Source organism: Actinia tenebrosa, unplaced genomic scaffold (genome assembly GCF_029948245.1).
Source record: "Actinia tenebrosa isolate PJP-AT-01 unplaced genomic scaffold, QUT_ActTen_1.0 PGA_scaffold5__44_contigs__length_20552954, whole genome shotgun sequence".
NCBI lineage: Eukaryota > Metazoa > Cnidaria > Anthozoa > Actiniaria > Actiniidae > Actinia > Actinia tenebrosa.
Window position 1 is genome coordinate 17,131,227 of NW_028292582.1, and position 24,581 is coordinate 17,155,807.

General features: G+C 42.5%; 1 protein-coding gene across 1 annotated transcript in view; it reads left to right on the forward strand.

Moving 5' to 3' along the window:
- The window catches only part of LOC116286296 (structural maintenance of chromosomes protein 6), a 57,041-nt gene that overhangs the window by 29,862 nt on the left and 2,598 nt on the right, over positions 1–24,581 (forward strand). Inside the window, exons 21-28 of the mRNA XM_089038413.1 lie at positions 16,509–16,559; positions 16,959–17,078; positions 20,802–20,939; positions 21,563–21,678; positions 22,416–22,515; positions 22,918–23,076; positions 23,584–23,736; positions 24,423–24,520. Of these exons, the coding sequence (XP_088894539.1) occupies positions 16,509–16,559; positions 16,959–17,078; positions 20,802–20,939; positions 21,563–21,678; positions 22,416–22,515; positions 22,918–23,076; positions 23,584–23,736; positions 24,423–24,520 (935 nt within the window). The remainder of the gene's footprint in view (positions 1–16,508; positions 16,560–16,958; positions 17,079–20,801; positions 20,940–21,562; positions 21,679–22,415; positions 22,516–22,917; positions 23,077–23,583; positions 23,737–24,422; positions 24,521–24,581) is intronic.

The window sequence follows — 24,581 nt, forward strand, 5'->3', positions numbered from 1 at the left end:
TACGCGTAATAATTCACTGAATTTATATTACGCGTAATAATTCACTGAATTTATATTACGCGTAATTTCTAGACTGACGTTCGATATGTAAATAGAATCCCGTCACGCTCTTTTCAAAGCAGATGTTTACTGAGCAAGCTTTCTTTGAAGCTCTTCTTTCGCTTCTTGGTAGATCTTTTTGCGAGATTCCTCGGAAAGATCTTTTACGACTGTTTTTTTGTTCCTTATGTCCGACTTTAATTTCTCGTATTTGTCTTCTTCGGTCAGAATAAGCGAGAATTCTACGTCGTCTATCTTTCTGTCACGCAAAGCCTTTGAGACAAGATCGGTAATAGTATTTACTTTAGCCCTAGATAGAGCTATTGTCGTGTCATGCTTGGATATTTTCGTGGATAGCTTTTTCATAATGCCCGTAGCAACAGCCGAAATGATACCACAAGCTGCCCCAACGCCGGCCAAAGGAACTCCAACGATTATTCCCGGCCCAGTAAGCGAAGTAGCAACGCCAGAGCCCGTTAACACAACAGATATGGATCCTGAAGTTATCGCAATCTTATGTAGCGTACTCCGGGCTCTAACGTACTTTTTTCTAACTTTTTCATAGTGTTTTGCCTGCCCTTCCAAGTAAGCCAGTATTAAGTTCGCTTTATTCAGACGAAAGTTTTCGGCGTTTAGTTCGTTAGGTGTAGTATAGGGAACATCTGGGTACAACTTAGGTGCTGATGGTATAACATCCATTATATATACTAATGTACGACGCTTTTGGGAATAACGTAGAGGAGCAGCCACATCACGACAACCGGGATTACTGGAACTGGAGGGCCTTTAGGAAGATGTTTCCGCATGCAGACCCTAGTAAGTTCGAAAGAAGACCCGATGGGATTTACTATAACGGCTCTAGGATGTACAGCAATGCAGACTTGGAGCAAGTAGGTGATCAGGTGCAGCGATTGACGATTGTACACCCCGTTCATAAAGAAAGGCCACCAAAACCCGAGCATAAAGCACCTAATTTTCCTAGAAACTTATTGTTAACCACGGAAGATTACCCATTTTACGATGCTGAAGGTGGTGTAAACAACTTCGAAAAGCTGGTAACGCACCTGAAGATTTCAGTGGGTAGGCAATCATTTGATGTAGTAGTAAGGAATATCTATGGGGATACGATGTTAAAGCATACGTCGGGTAAAGAGGCCAGGGAATGGTTAGCAGGACCCAATATGCGATATTGGCCGCAGCAGTTAAACTTTGCTGTCTGGGCCGCCACTAAAGGTTGTGGCGTTGCCGCGGATATGTTTCACGTTCCGATCATGCGGTTTCACGTTGCCTTTACGGTAAGGAGGTTGTTGAAGGAGCTTAACGTACCTTTACCGGGAGATAAGGCATTTAATCCAATGAATAACCGATATGACGCCGCAGCCCTGGAAAGGTTAATTAATGAGTTCAAACCACAGCAAGAAGACTTTCGTTATAAGGAGGGTAAGACGCATGGGCTGGGTATAGTTTACGTTTGGGGTGCCAATGGTGAGAAGCCGGCTGACTACGGACATCAGGAATACCCAAGTAATGAGTTAGAGTTCAGTGATATGGGTGGTAATAAGGGTAATAATTCATTAATTACCAGGATTCAAACGAACTACCCCGGCACTTGGGATCCATTTGTGTTAATGAAAGGAAAAGGTTTAAGGAACCTAGCCAGGATTAACCGTAGCATTGAAGCATTCGTGTACTGCATCCTGGGAGCGCAGGTAAATACCCGCAACCCCATTGTTGGATCCCAAGGCGCTTCACAGGAAACGCAACAAGAATTCCTAACTTTATTTGAGTCTGCAATAATAGAAAATGACATATCTAAATCGGTGCAGAGATATCAATTGGCGGTGCAGCAGTCTAAAGTGCGACTGGATTACGCTTTGTCGCCTGGTTGTTGGTTGATGCCAAGTAATTTGGTTATTAACACCAATTCCGTTGTGGGTTATAACAACAAGCTGCAGCGAGCTACTAAGGATATGAAGTTTGGGGTGAATGACGTGAACTCTGACATGACCAAGGGCATTACTCACTTCGTAGAGAAACCAAAAAAAGAGGTAGAAAAACCATCGAAGAAGGCGCATGTAGGAAAACCCGAACCAAAGAAACCAGTAAAGAAGGTTACCGAGGAATATGACCATAACTTACTAAAGGTCGGCTTAACCGCTGCAAGCATTGGTCTGAGCTATTATATATGGCGATGAACAACCCCTACGTAGCTGGAGTAGATTGTGTTTATACGACTTACACAGGCGAGAAAAAATACACCCAGGCATCTTGGGTTGATGTCACGGGCATGTCCGTGAATTTGAATTACTCAGGAAAGAAATTGATCCTTTGCAGTATTTGCATTGGCACGAGCAGTCACGCCAACGTCGGCTTTAGGTTCCTGGATGAGAATGGCGTACTGCAGCCTATGAGAAATAAGACAAACAACAGGGAGCCTGCGCATTTCTCCGTAGAGCCCAACCCCAGCAGTGCCGAAAATCTATCGGTTTGGACTTTCCACATGGTCGCCGATTGCCATGGGAAGGTAAAGCTGCAAATGCGCGTAGATGACACCGGGAGCGTTTGCATAAATAGTATAGAAAATCAGAGAGATACGGTTTATAACCACGCAACCATTAGCACTCTTACGGCGCTTAGTCTTTAGAAGGGAATTTATTCCCTGAAATATATGAACCCACACGCGAAGGAAGATTGGTTTCTTCATTATTTGGAGGAGAAGGAATACTTAGAACAGCATTGGTATGACACGGGATTGTGGGCGAAGGTTGGGGGCCTGGGATTGATCGTGTGTACTATTAGCATTAACACGGGGTATTCGTGCAATGCTGGGTTTAGGATCGTTGATGAGAATAACCATCCATTACTGCCTTACAGAAAAAAAGATAACAATAGGAACCCAGTCCATTTCTCGTCGGAGCCCCCACCGCAAAGCTCAGAGGACATAACGTCGATAACTTTTCATATGATAGTTAATTGTCAATACGCGAAGCTTCAGGTTCTTCCCAATGACGTTGCCTACCTTCGAATAAATGGCCTTGGTCCTAGTTCCCCTAATGCTGCCTGGTGCCATAAACCCATTTCTACTATGACTACCCTACCGCTGGTGTCAAATTACCAAGGCGGTGTGAATACTATCTTTACTTATCCCCAGTCGAGGACGCCTCGGATGCCCGACGACGATAAGCCACCAGTAATACACGAGGATAAGATTAACCCTTCATCTTCTTCAGGAGTACCACTCCAATAGCTACGACTAATATCCAAATGTTATTCCCCACAAACTTTAGCAGTTCTCCGCCGGCCCTAAGCGCCAGGCCAAGAACGCTACCCAGCAGCCCAGGAAGACCGGCTGCCATCTTTTTTCCCAAGTCCGTCAGCCCATTGCCTAATTTCTTTACGCCCGCGCCCGTAGCCTTAAGCGCGGACAAGATCACGCCTACTACGCTTGAAATAGCGACCGCAAATGCCAGCGGAAGACCATACTTCACCAGAGCTCTTTTTACCTTTTCCTTGGTGGTAAGTCCCAATTCTCTTTCCAGGTTGTCCTTTTGCGCTTGTAATTCCGCGACTCTTTCCTGAAGGGCTTCTAATTCCCTTTGTGCTGCCTCCCTTTCCTCTTCGGGACGAGTTTGGTCATTGATTATTTCCTGCTGCCGCTCTATTTGTCCCTCCAGGTCTTCAATAGCCTGATCTCTTTGCCGGATTTGTTCTTCCTTAGTGTTAATTTCGGCAACCAACCGCCGCCGTTCCTCTAAAGAGCCAGCTATGGTGGTACGTAAGTTCTTAGCTTCTTCCTTGCTTATGTCTAGGTCTTGCAGGGCAAGTTCGAAGGCCTTTTGGGCTTGGTCCCTATCGCGTAGGGCTTTGTCTGTTTGTTCTCTCATTTCTATTATTCTTTGGTTTTTATCGTTAAGTTCTCTCTTTTGAGCATCGAGGAGTAGTCGGTTTTGTCGCATGTATTCTGCCTCCCTTTCCTCCATTGTTTCCTTTAGTCCTTCGACTTCCCTTATCGCTTCGATGCCTTTTTGTTGCCGCTGCATTAGGGTCTTGAACTTTTCAAAGGCTTCGCTGGTGTTTTCATCGTTTTCTCTTAGTCTTTCCACCAAATTAGGTCTTCCTAATGCGTCTTTGATTTCTTTTGGGAGATTACTGGTGAGCCTGTCGAAGTCTTTCCTTTGGTAGAGATTATACCACTTATCCCTTCCTTGGTACTGGATTTGAATTTGCCCCTTATCTCCGGTTTGGAAATTAAGGCGGGCCAAGTCCACATTTGGAAATTTCTCCCTTACGTCGTCCAAAAGCCCCCTTAGCATTTCGGTTCTTAGGTCCGTGGAATCCAAGTTTTGCAATTCCAAATATTCTGGAATAGGTCGCCCTGGGTTCCTTGATTGCCACTTATCCTCTAAGGAACGCCAGGCCTCGCGGGCCCTGCTGCCATATTTGCGTCTTAGCTTGTCAAAAAGGCCCCGCCCGTCAACGTTGTCATCAGGAAGTAAAGACTCGTATTCTTCGTCGTTAATGTCTACTTGGCCTTCTTCGGTAAGGGGGTCAAAATCCGTTCCTTCTACTTCCATTATATATGATAAGCTCAAAGTTAAATCCCAACGTATTACCTAAGCAGGTTGGCGGGCTGAAAGCGGAACGCACCTTTCACCGGGTCACCTTTACCCCTTCTAGCGCTAAGCCAGGGGAAACCCTGTACGTAGGCGTGCCCCGCCTAACGGATAACCTAGTCTTAGTTCCTGGTACCTTGGCTTTGAGGTTTGACCTAGCGGTACAACCAAGCACCAAGGACAAGCGCTATACCGTCAATAACGTGGGTAGGAACCTCGTTTCTAAGATGAGAATCAAGTTCGCAGGGGAATCCCTCTTGGATTTGAATAGGTACGATTTGTACACCACGTATAAGGATCTGTGGCTAACAGCCTTTGACCGTGCACAAAAGATAGAGCAGGGAATTGGAAGCGTTATTCTTCGTAAGCTTCGCAGCGATACTAACCCCGCGCCTACGGACTCCAGTGGAGCAACCGCAGTAGCAGACGCAACAAGGGTAAAGACCGCCTATGGTAGCAAGTACGTTATCCCTTTGGATTTCGAAGTGATTACGAGTCATGGCGTGTACTACCCCAGACAGTTATCCGAGTTACAGTTTGAAGTAACCTTGGCGGACACTACGAACGTCATAGGAGGAATGGACAGCGCAATTAGCGGGGCTGTTGATCCTTATTCTATCACCAACTTAGAACTGCAGTACGAGACCGTGTACAGCGAAGAGCTGGCCCGTAGCGCCGGTATGGAATATAGTGCCGGCAAGGCATTCTTATACGACCACGTAGTGATGTATAAGACGTTCAGCTTCCTGGATAAGACGGATGAGGTTATCAACCAAAGTATTAACCTCCCCCGAAGAAGTCTTACGGGGTTGATGCTGGTGTTTGCCAAACCCTACGAAGCCGGTAAGCGCGACTCCGAGGCCTTTCACAACCCCAACATTACTAACGTGGGGGTCAACATAAACGGCGTTCCAAACAAGGTCTACTCCCAGGGGATAAAGCCCGCAGACGTGTACAGAGAGGCCATGCGCAAGTTTGGCGACCAAATTAGCCCTGAGGAATTCTTTAATGATAAGTATGCGCTGTGGATTGACATGCGTACCATTAACGACGAAGACCTACATGGTCAAGGCCTCCGTCTAGTAAATACGCAGGATGGCATAACATTGGAAATCAAACGCACCAAGAATGCCTCCGCGGGCGACGGTGATAAAATAAACTGCTACGTCTTCGTCGTGTCTGACGCGCAGTTAAGCGTAGAAATGAACCAATTGAAAAGCGTTGCCTACTAGGACGGCTGAGGAATGAAGTCGTCAATGTTAAAATATTTCTTGAATATACAATGCTTCGCGTATTTGAAAGCAACGGTACGAAACTGCAAGTCGTGCAAGGCGATAAATTGTACTTCAAAGCAAAGGAAGTAGCGGCCGCATTGGGCTACGAACGCCCAAAAGATGCAATTAAGGTGCACGTTCGCGATAAATACAAGGTAAGGCTTAGCGAACTTAGAATGGAGGTGAATCGCCTCCCTTCCAATTCACACCCACATTCCCTGTATGTGAACGAATCCGGATTGTATCAGTTGATATTCTCCTCGAAGATGGCAAAGGCAGAAGAATTCCAAGATTGGGTCCTCGAAGAAGTCCTACCCGCGTTGAGAAAGACGGGTAAATATGCGATGAACAAGCGCTTCGACGGCCCAAACAAGTTAGTATTTAAGATCGAAAATGAAGCCGACCTACACGCGAAGGTAGTCGACTACATACGTAGGTTTTACCCTGAATTCATCATAGCACCAGGCCTTGGCGAGCTGCAGGATTCTGACAGCAAGCGAATAACCTGCTGGCGAAAAGGCTACCAAGCCGGCCAGCCAGACCTTTTAATCCTAAATGCGCATAAGAAATACCGCGGGTTGTGTATTGAGTTGAAAACCCCAAAAGGAAACGGCGTATTGTCTGCAAAGCAATCCAAAAAAATTGCGCAGCTTGACGTAAATGGTTACCTAACTATGGTTAGCAACGATTACGACGTCATCTGTCGTGCCCTCATGGATTATGCGGACGGCATTCGTATTCCCTGTAAGGGCTGCGTAAAGCGGTTCAAATCCTACGACACTTTGAAAACGCACCTAAAAATATTTCATAGGTATAATGAAGCTCAACTTAATTCATTGGCGTGATCTTGTCCACGGCAAAGCATACGAAATAAAAAATTACGTCGTCTTCGAAGACATCGACCGTTTACGGTTAGTCCTCAAAGACTTAGAAGGCAAGGAATATTCCCTTTGGGCGCCGGATTGCGTGCGGTACGTAATTCAGGGCGAGGAATTCACCCACTTACGCAGTTATGGTAAGGTAAATGGCCGATGGAAGTTTGACATTGAAAGAACAGTCACTCCATCTCCTCTTTGTAGTTAAGCGCCCGCTGCGCTTTAGGATCCGCGGAGCACCAATGCCCCACAAAGGATCCTTCGGAGAATACCCTGTCGCAATGAAGGCAGGTGTATTTTTTACGCGGCGGCTTACGAGGGGTAATGCAGTCGGCAGGTAGTTCGCAAGTAATACAGTCCATATATTGAAAGGGTAATTAGAATGCCTCCCAGAAAGGCGGCTGCGTAGGCTAGCATATACCTTTAAAAGGGGTTCTTATCTTTATTTATTATTATTAGATTATGCAAGCGCCCTTAAAAGGGGTCTTTATTTTTATTTATTATTATTAAATATCCTTAATTCATTATTATCGAATATTCTTAATAATAATAAATATAAATAAGAATGGGATTTGAGACTCTTTGCGCAAACCCTACTTTACTATCTTAGGTCCTTTCTAACTTCTACGGGCTTTCCTTGCCGCCTCATTGCCGACATGCCAGGCCTCAAAGCGATCTAAGTACTCTTTAAAGCTGCCTTGGCCGTCGTAAAGGCACTGCCAAATATGTTGGTCACTTCTTTGACAGCCGCAGCGCTCACAAGTTGCCTCCCAATGTTCCCTGTTCTCCCACCTTACGCCTTCGACGCAGTCAAACTCCGCAAAGCGCTGGTCAATTTCCTTCTTCCGGCGCGTTAACTTCCTTTGGGTTTCCTTTGGGCAACATCGTGCAGCAACGTCGCCGTGTTCCTCGCAAGCCACGCTTAGCAGGTCGTAATTACCGCGGCATCGATGTCGATGCCATTCGTCGTTCTTGTCCTCCTCGCAGCGCTCACATACATTCTTTAGGCACACGCGGTTATCAACGTGGTAATCCAACATCTGCGCGCTGCTAAAGAGTCGATTACACTCCTTACAACGCCTTTCGCGTGCCTTCTTAGCGCACACCTTCTTTTCCAGGTGGTATTTTAACATTTGCTTGCTGCTGAACTCCTTGTTACACCGCTCACACTCCATATATAATAAGGATTTAATAACCCTTATATGGGATACCGCATAAAGTCCTTAATGGACTCTTTTGCCCCGGATACTATTTCAAAGAGTGTCTCAGAATGTTGACGTTTAGGTTAAATCTTTGTTAAGGATGCCTGGAAACTATTTCAAAGAGTGTCTCAGAATGTTAACAATAAGGTTAAATCTTTGTTAAGTATATGTGGAAAGCCCGTAAGGATTAGTAGGCGGCTTAAAATAGTAAAGTTGGGTTTGTGCAAAGAGTCTCAAATCCCATTCTTATTTTTATTTATTATTATTAAGAATAATTAGGGATATTTAATAATAATAAATAAAAATAACAACCCCTTTGAAGGGCACGTCTTAACAAAGATTTAACCTAAACGTCAACATTCTGAGACACTCTTTGAAATAGTTTCCACGCATACTTAACAAAGATTTAACCTTATTGTCAACATTCTGAGGCATTTTTTGGAATAGCTTATGGGCGACTTAACAAAGATTTAACCTTATTGTAAACATTCTAAGACACTTTTTAAATAGTTTCCAGGCATCCTTAACAAAGATTTAACCTTATTGTCAACATTCTAAGACACTTTTTAAATAGCATATACTTAACAAAGATTTAACCTAAACGTCGACATTCTACAGGGGATATCGCATAAAGTCCTTAACGGACTCCTTAGCCCACGTCGCCATCGTTATCAGCGCGCCAAACCGTTCTGCACGCTTCAGACCGCACATTTCATCGTACAATTCCTGCACGCGCTCCTTTAACCGACCGATCTCCTCCCTTTGCATTTCTATGGTGTCTCTTTTATCCTTTGCGTCGCCGGCAATCCTTCTTACTGCGTCCACTGGGTCCATCGTATATATAATGGATCCGAACCATATTCCCTGCAATGCCCTGATAGTAGGACCCACCGGCTGCGGAAAGACCCAGTTCGTGGTAGAGCAGCTATTAGGACCCTTTAGATACCGCTTCGACTACATCGTGCTATTATGCCCCACCTACGTGAATAACCGCACCTGGACGGGCATAGGAGTGAAAGACGACGACTTCTTTGTAGATATCTTAGATCCTAACGAGTTATCCAGCCATCTTAAGTTCTGGCACAAGCAATTCCCCAAAGATACACAGACTTTACTCATATTGGACGACATTGCCTGTGGGGACGACGTAAAAAAGCGCACCTCCGAGCTCGTTAAGCTTGACTTTAGTGGTAGGCATGACAATATCAGCGTTTGGTTGCTTTCCCAGCAGCTTACCAGTGTCTCTAAGCCCTTCAGGGAAAACATAGGCTCTCTCGTAGTATTTTATACTCCGAGTCGGAGTGACCTGGAAACCATCTTAAGCGACTACGGCGGTGAGATATCCAAGGAACAGTTACACGAATACATGCGGCATTTAAAGACGCACCAACATTCCAAGATGATCTTCTCTTTGAGGTTTCCGTATTCCATTAACATATATGGATATTGAGCAACTCTTAGATGAAGTCCCCACACAGTTAGATGAAAGTAACCTCAAGGAACAACTTAACATTCTTGTGTCTTCTGGGAAGTGTAAAGAAATGATAGGCAAGGAACTTACCCATGAACAGGTTAATAAGTTGTCGGAAGAGGAGGTTAAGAAGTTCCATAAGAGGTACGAGGCCGCCCTTGCAAGTAAGACCACGGACGCCGTAGCAGACTCAGCCATTAAGCTGGCCACCAAGCTTCTCGGACTTGCGCTGCCCATAGACGACGTGGAGCAACTGCGGAAGGACATTAGTGATGACTATGTCATCGCCCAAGAACTTAAGATAACCTGCGGGTGGTTGTCTTTGAAGTGCGGTAAGTTAATGGCAGTCGCCTCTGCGGCACTTCACGTAGCTCAGCATGTCGACTTGAAGGAACTTGCGGGCACCTTTGGTGCCTCTTGGAAGGACTTCAAGAAGGACAGAGAAGTCGAAAAGGTCTTCCAGGCGGCACTTGCTGAGGTACCTGATCAAGTCGCCTCAAGTACTTAGTCAAGTCGTTGTCAAGTCACCTCAAGTACTTAGTCAAGTCGTTGTCAAGTCACCTCAAGTACTTAGTCAAGTCGTTGTCAAGTCATTGCCAAGTCATTGTCAAGTCGTCATCAAGTTACTTGTCAAGTCCTTCAAGTCCCTTAATATAAGATGAGTGGCACCGAAGAACAACCACCCATAGAAGATACCAAGATTACCAAGGCTAAATCTCCAGGCAGGGTCGCTGCCGGTAAGAAGCTCGCGGAGATGAATAGGAAGAACAAAGCCAAAAAAGAAGAAAAGGTGGAGGAAAAAGAAGAGGAATCCTTTATTAATCCTGGGTACGTCATTGGCGCGTTAGGAGTCGCTATAGCAGCAGGCAGCCTCTACTTACAATGGCGGGCTACGAAGCCAAAAGTAAAGTGGGAGGCCGCAACATATCACGCACCTGTGGAACCGGCTGTTAGAAAAAGTAAGATCCCTGAAATGGAGTAGATTTATCACCCGTGGCGACCTAGATTTTCCTTCTCGCTTTGTAATATAATGTCGACCGCGTTATTGAAAACTGTTGAAGAAGCAGCTATCATTACTTCCATCGTTGCGGGTATTGGTTGGGTAGGTAAGAAAGTGCTCAAAGAAGACTTTACTGAAGACCCAAGCAAGAGCTTCGCTAATTTTGCTAAGATGACCGCTGCCGTAGGCGGGGCTATCATGGCAAAGAATTACCTACAGAAGGAAAAGTACCTGCCTAACATATAATGGCTAGCGTGGTCGCAGGTGGAGTTATTGCAGCTTTAGCATTCACTGGAGCTAATTATGGTGGTCAGTATTTGGATAGATTAGTTAGAGGTGATCGCAGCGGAGATTTAGCCGCCGAAAGGAAAAGGCATGATTTAGCGCTGGAGAAATATCAGCGAGACGTGGCGGCTTGGAATGAAAAAAGACAAGCTTACAGGGATTGGTTGGACAAGAACTACCAAGACAAAATGCAGGCGGATAAGAACTTTGAAAACACAGACTACGCCTTTAAGCTCTATGCGCAGGCGCATCCCGACTTTAGAATGAGAAAGCCTCAGTTCAAGAATTACTACCAGCCTTCTAAGAAACAAAAAGACAATGAGTTGGTCTTCGTAGGAGTCGCAGGGCTGGCGGGAGGCGTAGCTTTGGCGTATTTAATATAATGATCGTCTTTTTGGAAAGCGATAAAAATAACTTTACCACTTATTTAAATCCCCCCATTAAAGCCCATAAGGTTCGGCTCATAAGTTGTTCTTTGTACAATTCTTGGTATAACCTGATTAGGGGCATAGTCACTGAGCATACAGGAGGATCTAACTATCAAGCCGTATTGCTGCCCGATGGACATTATACACCAATCACACTGGCCAAGGAATTAGCAAAACACGGTTATACTCTCACCACAGGATTGCCGCACGAAATGACCCTCAAACATAATATGTCAAATTATTCAATGACTTTTGGAAAGTCTGACCCATTGGGATCTTTATTATGTGCCTCGGGCAAGACAATTACCAACACAGCCATACCTGTGAAATGGAAAGTCGCATCCTCTTACGAAGTCTATTGCGATTTAGTCCATAGTTACAACAATGGAGAAAAGTCTTCTCTTATGTCCAAGTTTCTACCCAAACGTAATCCATTTGACCTGGTAGAATACACTCCCATTTCTTTGAGCTATGACTTGTCTAATTTGGTAGAAAGCATAAACATCACCATTAAGGTGGACGGAAAGACGGTGGATTTTAACGGACGCAAGATCAATCTTGTCCTATCCTTCGCTTGAATCAAATTCATATAATGGGCCGCGTAGAGGATAAACTGAAGAGGATTTACTATGGGCCTGAAGGCTATTGGAAAGGAGCGTCGGCCATCAAGAAACTCGCGACCGCGGCCAGGGTATCAGAAGAAACGGCTAAGAACTGGTTGAAAAAACAAACCATCTGGCAGGTTTATCTTCCCGTGCCGAAGTACATTCCCAGGCCCAGCTTTACCGTAAATGCCCCCAACGAAGTTCATCAGGCAGATTTGCTTTTCTTACCACATGACAAGGTGAGAAGAAAGACCTATAGGTACGCTTTGACCGTAGTTGATATCGCAAGCAGATACAAGGACGCCGAACCCATAACCAGCAAGGATTCTGGGGAAGTCGCAGAAGCCCTAGGTAGGATTTATAAGCGCGTCTTGAAATGGCCTAAGCTGCTGCAAGTGGATGCGGGGACAGAGTTCATGGGCGTGGTTACTAAGACCCTGAAAGACCACAGCACTAAGATTAGAAGAGCTGAAGCTGAGTACCACAGGGGTCAGAGCATCGTCGAAAGATTCAATAAGACCCTGGCTGAGCGTCTCTTTGGATACCAATATTGGAAAGAGCTGGAAGATCCCTCCAAACGCAACAGGGAATGGACACAGCGGCTCCCCCAGGTCGTCGCGGCTTTGAACAACGAGGCGGCCAGGGCTACGGGAATAAAACCCAAGGATGCCATAAAAAAGAAACACGTGGAACACAAGTCCTACGTCAGAAGTTCAAGGGCGGTCGGACTGAAGGAAAAAAAGCTACCCCGCGACATAGTGGTCAGATACCTCTATCAGCCGGGGGAACTCGAAGGTGGCAGTAAGAGAGCCACGGATCCTAACTGGTCTTTGGAAACGTATGAGATTTCGAAGTCCGTCACCAAGGAAGGGCAACCCGTGTTGTATTACCTAAATGGCCCAAGTCGCGGATTTGTCATGGAAGAGCTGCTCATAGTCCCCAAAGACTCAGAGTAGCGCAGCACCACGCGCCCGATTGCACTCTAGGCATGTCAGTCTTACATTGCCTCTACAATGGCCGCGTTTATTATTTATGCGATCCACGGAGAACTGCTGATCGTCATTTGGGTCAAACCTCCATAGTAGAGGTATGTTACATTTGGCACACCTTGCCCCTTTCTTATAGACGTCGTCCGCGCATAGGTCGAACGTCATATTTTTTTCTTCGTCGTGTCTTTTGTAGCGAAGGAGTTTCTTAGCAATGTTCTCTTTGGCTACGTCTTCTGGGGTGCGGTCGTAACGCAGTTGCGGACCCCAGGCTCTTTTTAACTGCTTGGCATATTCTACGCGGCTTACGGCGGTGTAGATAAGGTTGCTCCAACACAGCCGCTGGTCTATGATCCATAAGGTTTCTTTTATGGTAAGCCCTTGCGCGCTGTGGACTGTCATGCAATAGCCCAAGCGCCAATCTGGATGGGAGGTAATTCTTTCCACCTTTTCTATGGGTACCCAGGCTTTATCGTGCGTTACAGCGTTCTGCAGTTGAACGTCGGTACCAGGTACCCAGACGTCTCTTTTTTGCATGCGGGTATCGTGGGGTTTGTAGCAAACAGGCACCAAATGACTAGGAAAGCGCTCCTGGTGTATTTCGAACAGGTCTTTCTGTATGCGAGACTGTGCCGCGCGCTTACTACTTAGCACCAAATCCTTTGGATGCCAGGCGTATAGAAAGTCCTCGTATTTCTTCGCTCGTATGTGCTTACGTAGTATCTTGTTTTGTTCCGCGTCGCTAAGGCCCCTTAATTCCGCCTTTAATTTACGTACTTGGTCTTTGCTGCGGTAGTCGGTGTTAATTTCCTCCGCATGGTCTACCATTCCTTTTAGCCATTCGTGGGGCATCTCTCCGGCTATTGGAGGAGGCTGGCAGGGATCTCCGGCGAATATTACTTGACACTTTCCACGGAGGAACTCTACGAATTCTTTGAGGATTTCCAAAGGTACGGTGCAAATCTCATCCCAAAGTATCACCGGAGGTATGTCGTGGATGGCTTCTGGTACCCACTTTTGGCCATTCCAACGGAAGAAGCTGTGGTACGTTTGAGCGTCGTGGCCCATACCGCAGAGTTCCCTTTCCAAACGATGCGTTGGCGTTAGCACCTTTAAGGCCGGAAAGAGTTCTAACACACGCGTAGTCTTACCGCTGCCTCCCGTACCGTAAAGGTAAGAGAAGCGTTGGTAGGAAATGGGGTCCTTTACGGTTGGCATGGGCCTCATTGTGGGCATTACGACGCCCCAAGTATTATCTCCGTGATATTCTACGCGTTCTCTCCAGGCTTTTATTTCTTCGTCTTTGACGCGCCATTGGCCACTTTCTGCTAATTCATCGTCGGTGTAGAATTCTTGCATCTTTTCTAAGACGTGCGGTTTCACGTATAGGGAATCCGTGGCTACGCGCGGGATGTCCTCTTTGTCGAACCGCAGCAGCATCGCGAGAAGGTTAATATGCGCATATGCTAACATACTCGCACGCAGGTGGTAATATTGCGGTCGATGGTCTTGGTAGTAACACAATGCATTCCATTTCTGTTCTTTCTGACCTTCTATGAAGTAGTCCCATTTCTCCACAGACACCATTGTTCCTTGTTCATGGGCGCGCTTAATAAGGAAGCTTAACTCTCCTTCGTCTGTTATCAGGCGTCGCTGCATATGTTTTTCTCCTTCTTTAGCGCCCTGTGTGAATTTACCTATAACAATTCGCGCTGTGGAGTTGTGCTCTGGGAGCCATTGTGTAAAGGCGCTATGACAAAGTATAGCTTCATGCGCCGCGTAGGTAAGCAGCTTACGCTCTTCGAAGAACTTCAACAGCGGTATGGGTATCCATTCCTTCTCCTGCAAGTGCTTTCCATACCACGCGTAGATTATTGGATGCAAGTTCTTTGCGAATTTCCAACTGGTCAATCTAACGAATCCTGTAGCTGGCGCATCGTACTTACCATCTAAAGCCACGCGGAAGAACTGGGAGTCCGGATGTCCGTAACGGTCGTAATATTCCTTACAATCGCCGAGGCCTTTGAAACTGGCAGGATAGCAATGTTTCATATCCAGCGACACGTATTCGTCTTCGTCGTACTCCATGTTCCATAGGCCTCCGTGGCCGTGTTCTACGCATGCTTTGGCTACGTCTTTGAACGCTGCCGGCGTGGGTTTCCAGCCGTTTCTTTTCTTGGCAGCCAGAAAGTCCAAACTACGGGAGCTAAGCACTTCGTCTGAGAAGTCTTCTCCTAAGGTCTCGCACGCGCTTTGGATGCGCTGGTGTTCAACTTCGGGGCGGTAAAGAGTACCGTCTTGCGTCATAAACTGACTTCCTTCTGAATCCATTAGCCAAACGGAGTTCTCGTGGATTAAATCTGCAAGTGGCGACTCCTTGTAGACCTTGGTTTCTTTTTTTCGTGGGAATCTAAGTTCTCGCCACGCATGCCCGTTGTGTTGGTAAATTACGATAGGCGCACCACGGCCGCCGTACTTATGCGTCCCGGAGTAAATGAAGCCGTCGGTAATATCTTTCACATGGATTCGCCTCTCCAGCGCCGTTTCTAACTTCTTGATGTTGTCTATCGACCCTCCGGTCCTATTAGTATCTTTTTCCCATTTCCTGATGGCTTCTCTTCTCTTTAAAGTCAGTTTACCGCCCCGAGAGGAGTCTTCAAAGAACTCTCTTACTAACTTCCCTACGCAGTTACCGGGATGTCGCATCGGTTTCAACTTCTTAACGTCTGGCGTCTTTATCTCGTACGCACCGTAAATGACTACGGTAACCGGGTAAGCAACCTCGTAGAACAGCATGTCTATTCCTACCAATGCTCCCGGGCGTGTGTTTTCGTTTAAGACAAACAGGTCCTTCTTACCAGACGCCCTGATAGGATTGCGCCCCTTTTCTATCATCCACTCGCCGTCTAAATACTTTATGAACGTTAGCTCCAACCGGTAGTTACCTTCGGGTATTAAGTTAATTATTCTTTCAGCCCTTTCTTCTGTCATCGTCTCGTCCGTATCTCCCTCCATAAATGTTGTGAAGGCAAAGTCAGCATCCAGGCGATCCAACACCTGAGTTCGCAGTCGGCGCACAGTTTTATTTCGAATGCTTGTGATGGTGTCCATCTATATGTAAAGGATGTTTTAACCTCCGTTTGCGGTTCGACAACTAGCAGCAGTAAGGACACGGCGCGCGGCTTATTCCCGCTGCCGGCGCCTTCCTTAAACCGCCTGTAAAACCCGTAAATCTTTGACATTGACCGCGAGTCCCCCTTACTGCTGCTGCATAGTTTTCAAATTTTGCCTAGGAGCCTATTCCACAAAGCTCAATATTAGAAAGCCAATGTATAAAACCTCATAGCTCTTTTTGACCGTATATAGCACAACCATCTTGGTCTGGTATTAATCAGTCAAAACGCCACTTTAATCGGCTTTTTCCTTTATATTCTGATTCAGATTAAAAACTTTGTTGATAAGAATCTAGTTTTATGCATATTTTTATGGTTTTTGACCCAATCTTTTATGTTTGAATTCTGAATAAAATTTGTTTGAACCATAACTACATTTGAATTGAAGCTATTTGATAGTTCAGGATCAATGCATTTTTTCGTTGAATTTTGCCCTTTATATGATATGACTCGAGCAATTTCAAAACTTGGAAAACACTCATGAAATTAATTTATTCTTAATTTTACTCAGCCCCATACGATTACCTATGCTAATCATGACTTCTTAAATTCTTCAGGAAGACGAACGGGCATCTTATACCCAGCAAATAGAAGAGTTAAAATCACAGGTATTCAAAAAATCATATTTTTAAAGCTTGAAACACATACTATGGAATAGTCTTGCGTTTAAAAAAACTAAAAAAAGATAAGGATGCAATTATTTTATTTTGATAATGCAGGGACTGGTTTCCTAATTCTCATATAGATAGCAGTTGAAAATGCACATTAATCCCCTCAGACTATCAAGGCTCCTTATAATCATTAACCATTTTTGTTATAGTTTGTTATTAATACTTATTTATATATTTAATCATTCTTTTATTTAGTGATTCAGTCAATCAGAATGATTTCCAATACCAGTAGTCTGTGTACATTCTTTGATATTCCATTCATTCATTCCATGATTGTTTCCAGCTTTGAAGTTTTCATAGTTTGACCTTGCCTTGCCATTTTATTTTCATTTCAAGTTGACACAACTAGAGGAGGACTTTGAAAAGGCACAGGAAGCTGTTCAAAAACAGGAACTGAAGAAACAGCATCACCATGAAAAAATGCAGGAAGTAATGGAGAAACATGATCCTCTAAAGGTAGGCAACACTTTGGTAACAAATATTCACAATCAATAAGGGATAATACTGGTTTTTAAAACATTCCATCAATAAAAAAATTAGTTTAGCATGTCACCTACGGACTGAACTACCCAAACTTGCCTACGTGTAAAATCAAGTTTCGTCAAGATTCCAAGTTTGAGAATTATATAAAACCTTTAACGAAAATAAACATTATAAAGAAAGATAAAAACCAAGACTTATTTCAAGATTACAGGGAATTACAGGGAACTTGAGCCCCAGTGCCTACAAATCAACTTGATTTTATACGTGGGCAAGTTTGGGTAGGCAAGTCAGTTCATAGGCGAGTTTACTGTAAATCTTTCAAGTATTCTTTGAGTGTAAAACTTAAGAGTGACTGTCTGTAACCATCGAGCAAAACGTGGCAAACTTCGAAAAATCGATTTCGCTCATACTTTCAAGTTAGTTAGGGTAATGTATCCTAAGAATCGCTGTATAGTTGGTTTGATCAAATAACGCTTTATTATGGAGAAAAATGGAATTTTTCAAACACTCCCGAAAACGCCGTTCGCGACAGTAAATTTTGACTCAACTTTCGCGGCTGCTGGACAAAAAATAAGCAACACTGGGAATTAAAACAACCCATATTCTTCAAGAGCAATCTATTGAGTACGATATGCGTGACTTTGGGATCAATTGTACAATTTTAAGATAACAAAATAATTTTATTCGCTAGACGTGTGTTTAGAGTATCAAAAAGTAGGTCTTACAAAAATATTCATTCTGAATGTGCTTAACCTCTCAGTCGCGTGAAACTTCGCTGGTTCATTATTCAGATGTTGGTCTTTCTAGTGATGTAAAGAAATCTTTGGGCAAATGATTGTGTGTCACGCAGTATGTCTTCAAACTTTGGTCAAATTACTCATTTCTGACCTCTGGCCGCTTTCTATAACAGACAAGATACTAGTGTTTATAAGTAAAATATAAACTCAAAAACAAGCCTAAAACACTTTTATAGCCTTAAATAATGTAGCTGTTTAAGAATTCTTACCTGGCAAACTCTGAAACCTGGATTTTTATGAATGTTTTTAGACACAACATCGATCTGGTTTCTTTCATTACCGACTCGAACTTGTCAACGGCCGAGTGCCACAGGGAGCCCAACCTTTCTTGTTGTGGTGCAAAACACAGGAAACCCAGATTGATTAAAAAATCGTTTTAATTTGTTTTAATGATGATGCAAACACACACAATAAAAAATTTCACAACTATTCCAGTAAAACTTGCTGAATTACATGATAATCTATAATATGAATGACTAATAAAGAGGGGGAAAACCTGCAGTAGAACCTTACTAATGGTAACAGTTCTAAATTGATTTTAAAGAAGTTGAACCGTATACACTACATGCAATTTTTCTGCTCGGCATGTCATCATAAATGATCACCGGCCTCTAAGGTTCATAATTAGTACCGAACAAATGTATGTGACAGAGGCACCCACGATTTTATTGGAGTAGATGCAGAACATGAAAATCTTTGGAAAGTTTTTACGCATCCTTCTTCGGAACAGGTGAACAGCGTGTCATCATCGGTATTGCTGTTTTCCTTGCGGGAATCTGTAGTGGTCTTTGGTTTGTATTTCCTACTTTGTCTAGGTATGACATCGCAGAAATCTGGAACCTGGTCATCAGAATACTCCATCTTCCTAAGGGTGGGTAAGGCTAGAGCTGACGATGTCTTCGCTGTTTCAAAATTTTTGCTTTGGATGCAAATTATATTCATCTTGAGTCCTACATATTTTCAAGTACTTTCACCAAAACTAATTAAACCAAGCCCCAATACTCCTCTTTATAGTTCCATTCAGTGACCACGAATAATAGTTCCTAGCCGAGGCTGGAGTTACCGCGCATGATAAACTATAGTTTTTATCAAGCGCGGCAACCCCACCTTCAGCTTGGAACTATTATTCGTGGTCACTGAATGGAACTGTAAAATGGAGTATTTAAGAGTGACTGTCTGTAACCATCGAGCAAGGTGTAAGCCTTGACAATGATGTTATCTTCAAAAAGCGTAACATTGTGGTTTGGAGAGCATACGGCGTTGGAAAAGGAAAAAAGATACCCAACACGAAATTTGAAACAACGAAGACATCGTCAGCTCTAGCCTTACCCACCCTTAGGAAGATGGAGTATTCTGATGACCAGGTTCCAGATTTCTGCGATGTCATACCTAGACAAAGTAGGAAATACAAACCAAAGACCACTACAGATTCCCGCAAGGAAAACAGCGATACCGATGATGACACGCTGTTCACCTGTTCCGAAGAAGGATGCGTAAAAACTTTCCAAAGATTTTCATGTTCTGCATCTACTCCAATAAAATCGTGGGTGCCTCTGTCACATACATTTGTTCGGTACTAATTATGAACCTTAGAGGCCGGTGATCATTTATGATGACATGCCGAGCAGAAAAATTGCATGTAGTGTATACGGTTCAACTTCTTTAAAATCAATTTAGAACTGTTACCATTAGTAAGGTTCTACTGCAGGTTTTCCCCCTCTTTATTAGTCATTCATATTATAGATTATCATGTAATTCAGCAAGTTTTACTGGAATAGTTGTGAAATTTTTTATTGTGTGTGTTTGCATCATCATTAAAACAAATTAAAACGATTTTTTAATCAATCTGGGTTTCCTGTGTTTTGCACCACAACAAGAAAGGTTGGGCTCCCTGTGGCACTCGGCCGTTGACAAGTTCGAGTCGGTAATGAAAGAAACCAGATCGATGTTGTGTCTAAAAACATTCATAAAAATCCAGGTTTCAGAGTTTGCCAGGTAAGAATTCTTAAACAGCTACATTATTTAAGGCTATAAAAGTGTTTTAGGCTTGTTTTTGAGTTTATATTTTACTTATAAACACTAGTATCTTGTCTGTTATAGAAAGCGGCCAGAGGTCAGAAATGAGTAATTTGACCAAAGTTTGAAGACATACTGCGTGACACACAATCATTTGCCCAAAGATTTCTTTACATCACTAGAAAGACCAACATCTGAATAATGAACCAGCGAAGTTTCACGCGACTGAGAGGTTAAGCACATTCAGAATGAATATTTTTGTAAGACCTACTTTTTGATACTCTAAACACACGTCTAGCGAATAAAATTATTTTGTTATCTTAAAATTGTACAATTGATCCCAAAGTCACGTATATCGTACTCAATAGATTGCTCTTGAAGAATATGGGTTGTTTTAATTCCCAGTGTTGCTTATTTTTTGTCCAGCAGCCGCGAAAGTTGAGTCAAAATTTACTGTCGCGAACGGCGTTTTCGGGAGTGTTTGAAAAATTCCATTTTTCTCCATAATAAAGCGTTATTTGATCAAACCAACTATACAGCGATTCTTAGGATACATTACCCTAACTAACTTGAAAGTATGAGCGAAATCGATTTTTCGAAGTTTGCCACGGATTTTGAATTTTGCTTGATCGTTACAGACAGTCACTCTTAAAGACTCATCAAAAACATACAAAAGCCTATTTATTCACTTTTATAACTACGGATAATATTTTATTTCCTTATGAGATTATTTTCTCGTTTACAAGTAAAGCTAGACAACAAATTTGGACAAGACTCAATAAAGAAGTGAATTGGACTGATGCTAACCCCAGTGTTAGTCCTGTTTGTCATGGGCACAGTGAAAAAATGTAATATGTTAATTAATATTTTCACAATTTATCAGCAACAACAAGATGAAATCACAATGAAAATAGCCCAGCAGAAGAACAACAAGTCCCATTTTGAAAAGAAGTGCAAAGAAGCTAGCGATGCCTTTCAGAAAGCTGAGATAGAACTCAGAAATTTTCAGCAACATGTTGAGGTATCGGCAGTGTTACTATCCACTGTAATTTATTTTATCATAACATTAGTACTAATTTATGAAATAACTATTATAAAGAATGCTTCTAATATTGATTGGGAGCACTTTCTATTCAAAATAACAGCTATTATTTGTATTTTATATTTAAAAAAATTACTTGCTGTGTCCTAATAGGTGGGGATTTGATGACAAAATTTGTTTTGGTTGATTGCCAACCAGAAATCTATCGGACAATCCAACAAAGCAAAGTGACAAAACCTATTATTTGTTAAAATGGTTTGCATTATTTTTACATCCTAATAGCAATGTTTATAAACATTCCTTCCATCTATATCAGCATGCTTTAAGACTTTATTGGCACACACATGCGTTTTCTATTTCTTGAATATGAAACAGTTTTCTTGTACATCTGTATAGGTCTTGTAGCAGTTACAAAAAGTCATACCATTACTCATTGCCATAGAAAGTCAAATAGGCTTAATTTCTTAGTTACTAATGCCTAAATTGTCCTGTCCAAAGCTAGGGACACCTGACAAGACTTGAAAAATTGCTTGAAACTATCAATTAGCCATTGCCAAAGTAGGCCAGTTGATCCTCATGCTTCAATTCCGTCATGTCAACAGGAGATCACAGGACAAGCTACTGATTACTGTGAAAGAGTAGAAACGAGGAAAACTGTTAAGAGTCTGGAGACTGAAATACACCAGAAAGAACGGAGAATCAGGACTGAGGAACAAAAGTAAATAGAACTTGGATAAAAAATATGGGATCGAATAAAAGAAAAAGTTTGATGCTAATGGGAAGCACCCCATGTCAAGTCACAATGTGTGTGTACTGTGCATGGTATGCACCCCTGCAAAGTAATAGAGGGCAGTATTTTGAATTAAAAGCCATTCAAGATGCAATTATTATAAACAAGTGCATCACAGGGGCAGACCAGGGGTGGTGGAGGTCTTCTCCCAATGCATTTGAGATTATTTTCACTATTTTACCATTGTTCATGGGTTTCCTATGTTATTGGCCCAAGGTTCCCTAAGCCTATAATTGTCACCCCTATTTTAAAAATCCTGGATCCACCTGGTCTAGCATTGAATCCACACGAACAGCTACAAACACAGAGTATTATTTTAGAGTGATCCCATTGAAAACATACCTCAGGCAAATACAGCTTGTAGACGAAAAAGCAATATACTACACTAATAGTTTACAAACTACTAAGCCAAGTAAAACTTGTCTGTTGAAACTAACAAAGGTACTCTTCGTTTGTGAGGACAATTTAGTAGATATCTTTTCCAATAAGATTAATATTTGTTCTATCGTTTTCATCTGTTTTAGTTTCATCTCACTGTTTTTTAATGCCTCATGTTTTACTCAATTGTTTTCTATTTTACTCACTCCCCTCAAAAGTTCCGATTTACAAACATATACTCTCAGAAATAATATTAACACTCTTTTTTTTACTTTATATTTGTTTAGTCATGGCAAACATGAAGAGGTGACACAGCAATACCATGAAGCCAAGACCAAGTATTTAGAAACTAAAGAATCCATGAAAAACTTAAGGCGTTATCACAAGGTACTTGCTCATATAACTGCTGTATCTTGAAATGTATCTTTTAGAATACTGTTTGCCCTATTTAATAGTCTTCAGCCTTGAGTAGACTATTCATCAAGAGGATTGTCCATTGTTCTTTTCTGAAATAGCAAACATGGAGCATTCTATAGTAGATGAAAATGTTACACCAACCTTAAAAGTTATAAAGTGAATAACCTGGTATTGCATTCTGTGCATGGTCCTTTTTGGCCAAGCTTGGATATGAATATTTGCAATCATATTACTTGAAGAATGGGATTTGACACCATAAAAGTTCATTGTAAACTCTGTTTGCAACCTACATGCTTTTATAGCCTGCCAGACCTGCAAATCTCAACTCTGTTGTCCTTTTTAGCATCTCGTCTTTTTTTCTCTCCCATTTAGCGTCTAGAGGAAGTATTAAAAAAGAGAACGACTGCTTATGTGGATTATCGCAAATTCATAGCTATTCGAGCTAAGTTCTTCTTTCAAATGATGTTATCCCAGCGAGGTTACTCTGGAAGAATGAGATTTGACCATTCAGAGGAGAGTCTGCAGCTTGAGGTACAGTGCAAAGCATTATGTCCAAGCCGTAGCCACAGGACGTTTTTTGTTGGGAATTAAATTTGTAAAGATTTTTAAATACACAGCTGGCCTTAAACTAATTCCCAGAACGGCTTAATTTGAAGTACAGTTTATTGTTTTATCTTCCAAAATTGAGCTGCATTGGTTTGCAGGGGGACTGTTGTTTATTTACCTTCATATTTAAAAAGTTTGAATTGCCAAGGACTGTAGTGATTTATTTGGTGATGTTAGGTGCCTGAGACTTTTGACCTCATCCCCCAAACTTAACATCACTATCATTGCCTCATTGCCAAAAGGGCAAAACATTATCTCAGATTCATTATTTCAGATGACATGTAAGTTACCTGAAAAATTACTACTTGAGCTGCCTGTGGCCGGTAGTCAAATGGTTGAAAAATAAGATGCATATCCATTGTTGGAACAAAATTATTTGTATTTTCTTTGAAATTTCTAGAATTTTGTCAACTTGTTCAAAACCAATTGCAGGTGAATGTTGACCAAGGTACAAAGAAAGCATCCAAGGACACCCGGTCACTGTCTGGTGGTGAGCGATCATTTTCTACCATCTGTTTTATCATGGCCTTGTGGGAAGCAATGGAGACTCCTTTTAGGTGTCTGGATGAGTTTGACGTCTTCATGGTGAGTGGATAGTACAGTACGTTTGGATTTGTAATGTGTTTTGTTCAGTTTACATTCCATACCATGTGCCATGACTTTCCACACAATTTATACAACATCTAAAAATGATGGGGAACAGCATTCAAGCATACTTTTACGTGATCGGATTAAATTTGATGAGCTTTGATTGTTCAAGACATGTTAGAAACTAGCTTTGCTGAAATCCATTTTGATCTTTGGTGTTGAGTGTTTGTAGCAAAATAGCTCGTGAGACTGAACAAACAATCTCTCCATGATAGAAATAAATGGAAATACATTAAATTTGCAATGCAACATGTTAAAGGGGCACTTGGATGAAAATTGGAAATGACTTGGAACTTGTTTAAACTTATCTATATGGCCCAGATAGTAGTCAAGCAACATGTTTCCTTCACAGTCAAAAGTCGTGGCAAAAATGATCAATTTTATTCAGCTTATAAATTGTGAGTAAATGACGTCATTTACTCAACCCTATTGTTCTTTCTGCTTTTAACCCAAAATATCTCAATAGCAAGTGGCTCCCAGACTAAAATTTTCACTAATCTGGTTTTTATAATTGTAATTGAGTCATATTATCTTCGAATACTTCAATTATTCGGACTTTCAAAAATTGGGGCGTTTTCATCCAAGTGCCCCTTTAACTGACATGGCATTACTTTTTACCTAAGGATATGGTAAACCGTCGTATTAGCATGAATATGATGCTCAAGGTTGCTAAGGAACAAGAGGAAAGACAGTTTATATTGCTGACTCCACAAGACATGAGGTAATGTACAAACCAGCAAATTTACCAAATGACTTACCAAAGTCACTTAAAGTTCGACAGG